Here is a 6,000-nt window from a genome sequence, read left to right on the forward strand (position 1 = left end):
CCTGGCAGCAGCAAAACACTAAGTATTAACACTAACAAAAAAACCACTTCAAAACAAATGTTAATATCTTCAAAGAATCAGAAAGTCTGGAGAGATTTATTGTTGTGACAGTACGGTAATTAAAAAAAAATTAAAAATAAAAAATCAATAGATTGTAGGAAGAAAAGGATAATAAATATGCTCTGTGACAGACAGGATTCTGAGTCACGAAATTCAAGACTGTAATAAAAGTATGTGGAACAACTGCTGACATGGTATTGACACCTGGGATGTCAATAGGTAGGTGCACACTTACCACAGGAAGGATTCCAGCAAAGACAATAGGTTGCAATAAATGTTTTTCAGGACTTGACTAACAGCATTTTGCACTTCAAAAGATCAACTTATTACACTTTCTGTAAAATAATTCTAATGCCTTATCTCAAAGGGCTGGTGATTTTTCACAGCCCAAACCCCTTGAATGTAACTATTTGGAATAAAGGTCACTGATAATGAGATCAGGGTCCATTCATGGTTTTCAGCTGCTCATGCATTACAATATGAGTTACAGGAACTCAGATAAAAACATCAACAGAGTTAAAAGAAATAGCTATAAAGCACAGTGCCAAAATATTTGAAATTAGCTAGATAATTGTATCATTTTCACATTTTTTCCATGGCACTATAAGCCTGTTAATAAAATTTGGATTCTGATGCTGATCAGAATCTCTTTGTGTTTTTCTGGTGTCATAATCTCACAACAGAAGATTTAGACAAGAGGTCCCATCTCCACTCTCCTTCTGAGCACATGCAGAACACTCAGAAAGCTGCAATACTGAAAACATGTGACACTAATGTACAGGGTATTTTTAATTAACAAAGCTCTTAGGCAAGCTGAAAGATCCATTTTGATTTTTGTCCCCCCTCATATTGACCTAAAACACTCCAGAGCTCTGTATTTATTTATACAGTAGAGTTGGGAGAAAGTTCTTCTGACATTTGAGAAGCTTTAAAAAGTTTAATTGTTGACAGGAACCATTGTGCAAAAAAAAAAAAAAAAAAAAGATATTTTAACTCATTTAACTCTTGAAGTAAGAGCTTTCGAAGGTAAGAGGCAAACCTTTACACTGCTGCTTAAATTATGTGATAGTTTATTCCTGAGTGCTCTCAGTTCCCCTAATTCCTCAACATTGGTGAATACTTGCATTAATTACTCCCCAAAGTAAGCTCTGATTCAAGAAGGCACTAAGGGACTTCATTAACTCCCTCCCCAATGACTTCAGCCAAATTTTCCCTGTGTACTTGAGATGCACAAATCCAAACCACCCCGAAATATTCCATCCCCGCAATTCTGCCTGCGACCAGCGCCGGCTGAAAGCCCTGAAAATCAACCCTAATGCAACAAATGCTGAATTTGTCCCCAGCTGCTGCAAGGCCCCAGAGGAGGTGCCAGGGCCCTGGGTACGTACGGATGCAGTAGTCCCCACTCTCGTAGTAGCCGGGGCAGCACTGCGAGCGCCGGCGGTACATGGTGCGCAGCCCCCTGCGATAGGCGGTCTTGTAGCTGATCCTGCAGCACGAGACACAAACCATGGGACACTATTGAAAATCAATGCCTCCTGCTGCAATGATATTTGTGTTAAATTATAGTAAGGCTAGCATTCAATAATTATTTTTAAATGCATGAAAGCTTTTTGATAATAAACGCCACAATAAGGGAGGAATCGATACTTGTTCTGAAGCTTGAAATATGACTCGTGTTATGAGCTCCGTGCTTGTGACAGCCACTGGAGCTCTTCCTGGGGCAGCTGCTGTCTTAAAACATTTTCCCAGTCCTGCTGCAAGGGCAAGGAGTTTCTTCAAAAATAAATGATTTATTTTTGCACATCAGCAAGGTCAGATCTCATCAGTGGAAGGAACAGAGTCTTCTGCAGAGACCACTGTGTCAGCTGCTACACAAAACCTTACCACAGTGGCAAGTGCTCTCAATACACAGCTTGAGAAGTTAACCCCAGGTGCATTGTTCCTGCTTTCTAACCCTCCCAAGGCACCTCTACCTTGCAAAGTGTCATTATAGTCCCACCACAATACTGTGGTCCACAGAAATTAAAGTGTTTAGCATTCTGAAGCATTTCTATATTTATTCATAGTATTAGCAAGGATACCACCATAGAAAGGTAATATTTAACTGCATATTTAACAGCAAACACTTCAAAACAGCTTTGCTAGTTTATGGAAATTACCTCAATTGAACAGAATCTATTGTCCCTCATGTTGGATAAACTGATCGAATTTACTCTGCTGCATTCCAATCTATACAATATTCCAGAAAGCTCTGCAGCTCTGCTCACTTCCAAACACTGGAACACAGCAGCCAAAAAGCCAAGTCCCACTGGGATGGTGCTGAACAGCCAACTTGCAACTGAATTCATGAGACTTGAGATAAAAAAAGGCTTCTAAAACCCCCTTGAAAGATTGTGAATATTAGTGGATATTTATTAGGATACTTTGGAAGCAGAATGAATAGAACAGAAATATCCTGCAGCCTGGGAAAAATTAACTCTTTGGTACAAGTTTTCATTCAGTCCTAGAAACAGACTCATCTTCATTTTACCTGATTTTCAGTGCAGAATTGGGTGCACTAATTCTAACACAGATCCATTTCTAATTATCACTCAAATGCCTCATTATTTACAATTTAGGAGGTGTGTGGACTTCCTTTTACAAACCTGGACATGCACCAGTCACTTGGAAAAGAGAGTTGGTCACATCTGGTCAGGGAACAGACACTTCCAATCCCATGGCAGGGCCAGTGGAATGATACATTCTCCTGGGTGGCCCCATGGGGGACTGACTATCACTTATCTCACTCAAAATTCAGGCAAAAATCTCTGTATTTCTACTCAATGCCCTGGAACTCCAAACACACACCTTTGTGTACACAACTGTATTGGAGCACAACAAACATTTTGGGTAAACAAGAGGTGTGTGAGGAGATGAGAAGGCAGCAGGAAGCTCAGGTTTATGAGGACGAGCTCTTACCTGTGCCTGGTGCACTTGAACCAGTTGAGGATGTCTGTGCATCGTGTGTAGTAGATCTGGTCAAAGGGGTGAGCGTAGGATTCCTGCACGGTCACGGCGTAGCTGAGGGTGGACAAGGAAAGAGGTGAGAGGCTGGGAAAAGCTGTAGTTCCCTGTAGCTGCTGCTCATGGAACTCCAGTATGAAACATGTTTACATCAAGAATCATAGAAATTTGGGTATCAGCAAAGAGCAGCAAAGGGCTTCCTTCTGCTAGACCTCTTCCTGAAGTTTGGAAATGTTTGGCCTCGTGATATAGGCATAGAGATATCTCTGTGAGCAATAAACCATTCTCTTTTAGTAAAAAAAATATTACTAAAATTCATGGAAATTTAGAAGGTGAAAAGTGAATGGATATGGGCAAAACCTGGGCAATTTGGTAAGAAATCACAGAGCTCCATCAGTAGCAAGAACTGAGCAATCCTCCCAAAACACCATTTAGCCATGCAACAGGTTCTATGTTCGTTATTGTTTGGGCCTCTCACATGATCCAAGAACCCAAATCTCATGTTGGGACCAGTGGTGGCAGAGCAGTGCCCCACAGCAGGTGTGTGCAGTGCTCAAGGACTCCTCTGCCAGGTGCTGATCTGGAGACAGGCCACACTTTATCAGACCTACATCATCTTTGGATAACAATACACAAATCACCCTGGGCAGGTCAGGACCCAGGAATTAGATCCTCTAGGTCACTCATTATATGGATTGTCTTAATTCTGCAGCTGATTTCCCTCTCATCAGCAGGACTGCAGATGTGATTAAGCCCTGGGAGATTGCACCCACAAGGCAATACCAAGATATTTGCTTGGAGGGACTGAGTGGCTTGAAATCGAAGATTGGGCTGTTCCTGCCCTGCTTGTTGTGTCCCCTCTGACAAGCCAAGGTTCCCCTGGATGCTGCTTTGCCCTCTTTGCTGGCTTTGACAATAATGTTTTTACTTCTGCTAATGCCAAAATATAAAATATTTACATTGCTCATTATTAATGTAAGACAGTAACACTTGCAAATCTCAATTATTATTTTACGATCCCGTTGATTATCCAGCAATAGCCCTAACAATCTTTTCCCTTTGATTTATTAACATCTAACTAACAAAGTCATCTTGGTCAGTACAACCAATCAATTTTGGTATTTAATTTTTGTTTCTCCTTGATTGGGTCTCTAGGTTGCTGACTTTCTTCAGACAAAATCAATATTTTATTCCTGTGCTCTGAATGCACTTCCAGCACGCAGACTGCAAAATCCTTTTCCTGCACAGTTTTTGCTTTGCAGTTGCATTATCTACAATGAGTTAATTCTCTAATTAAGGCCTCAAAACATAGTCATTAAAAACAATTCTATTTTTACCTTTGTTAAGGGGTGTATTTTGCTGAAGTGTACAGCAATTCAGATTTGTGTGGAATTGAACCAGAGAGCAGGACTGGAAATGTAGCAAGTTAAACTGAGAAGTACAGGACCTTTAGCCTCTGCAAACAGCCCCTGTTGAGCGTGAACCCCATCAAAGGCTGTGGGTTTCTCTGTGCTCACAGGAACTGGCCTGCTCAGATCCACTTTTAGGACCAGGACACTGGAACAAGAGAGAGAACAAGAAATTCCAGGGCCTTTCATGTTCAGTGCTTTCGTTCACTCTTTGATGCCGACATGAATTTGGCAGGAAGAGCCCTGAAGTTCAGGGCAGACAAAAACAGCCAGGATGTTGCAGCAGAAGAGCTTCAAACTTTCTTGCTGGACAACAAGCAGAAAAAAACAGGACAGAACAAGGCCAGCATTTCTGTGGCTCTCTCCATGATGGATGCAAACATTTCAGTGCACTCCTGTAGCTCAGACTCTGGAGGAGCTTCCCAAAGGGCACAGGGGGATGTGGTCAATAGCTGCAGCCCTAGAACCAATTCCTTGGGATGATGCAAACCCTCCAAGGCACTCCAAAGCACTATTTCTCTAAAGCAAATCTCTTTGCTGAGATGTGGTGCTATTTACCAAACTACGGCTCTCAGCTTGCCTTCTAAATGTAAAAATATGAAATGGATGATTAAAAAAATAAAAGTTGGCAGGTTACACATTACCTTTCCCAGTGACTACAAACATTTGGATCATCTGGATTTAGGGACAGAGAAGTTTTGAGCAGGAAAGTGAGAATAAGCCCTCTCAGAATCCACTGGAACAGCACAGGTGCCACCATTGTTGTACCTGGAGAAAGAGAAGAAAGTAGAGCCATTAAAGACAATTTTGAAGAAAATATCCTTCTAGGCCTTTTCCTCCTTACTTTTGTGCAAATCCAAATACTGTGGAGCTATTCAGAAAGTGAAATACTTGAAAAAGCAATCAGCTAAACAGTAAAATGCTTTAAAAGTTCAAATCCATTCTAAAAGGAATTTATACATTTAAACCTAATAAAAGCAATGAATTTGATGATTAAGCCACCCAAGATATTGATAGCCCAAATGATTCTTCCAAAGAACATTTCTGATACTGATTATTTTTATGACAGGCTGTCTGTACTGACAAATAAATCACCGAGGTATTAAAGCAATCTATTCTTCCATCAACCTACAGGCAAGTGGGAGAATACCCAAATGCCCCCTTTGATTTATTTAAATGGGATTTACAGGTGTCAATATGGTCTGGATGTGAGACTCGTGCTTATTGCATGATGGAAGGAAAATCAATGCACTCCTCAAGCCCTGGATGGGGAACCACTGAGAATTACAGAGGTCAGTGCATTGGGGCACATTACACAGAATACTGAACATGAAATAAAAATATTTGCATTGAAGCTGGAGAGAGGTTGTACAAAATTCACTGGGTGTGGTTTCTTCATCACCTTCCTGTTACATCTGCTTGGGGCTTTGAAACCAAAGTTGTGGTGTTGGCCTACAAGTCTCAAATGACACCAATCAAAAATTCAAAATAGATAGAAAATAAAGTTGCTTTTTTTGTAACAGCA

At 40.9% G+C, this 6,000-nt stretch overlaps 1 protein-coding gene across 2 annotated transcripts in view; it reads right to left on the bottom strand.

Moving 5' to 3' along the window:
* Positions 1 to 5,223, bottom strand: part of MEGF11 (multiple EGF like domains 11) — a 189,305-nt gene extending 184,082 nt beyond the window's left edge. The window contains exons 1-3 of one of the 2 annotated variants that reach the window (XM_058811484.1): positions 5,120 to 5,223; positions 3,022 to 3,123; positions 1,449 to 1,549 (exon numbers count right to left, since the gene is read on the bottom strand). In XM_058811484.1, the coding sequence (XP_058667467.1) occupies positions 1,449 to 1,509 (61 nt within the window). In that variant the 5' untranslated portion in view covers positions 1,510 to 1,549; positions 3,022 to 3,123; positions 5,120 to 5,223. The remainder of the gene's footprint in view (positions 1 to 1,448; positions 1,550 to 3,021; positions 3,124 to 5,119) is intronic. The other variant, XM_058811483.1, reaches the window with a different exon arrangement.
* Positions 5,224 to 6,000: the final 777 nt, after the last annotated feature.

This window comes from Ammospiza caudacuta, chromosome 10 (genome assembly GCF_027887145.1).
Source record: "Ammospiza caudacuta isolate bAmmCau1 chromosome 10, bAmmCau1.pri, whole genome shotgun sequence".
NCBI lineage: Eukaryota > Metazoa > Chordata > Aves > Passeriformes > Passerellidae > Ammospiza > Ammospiza caudacuta.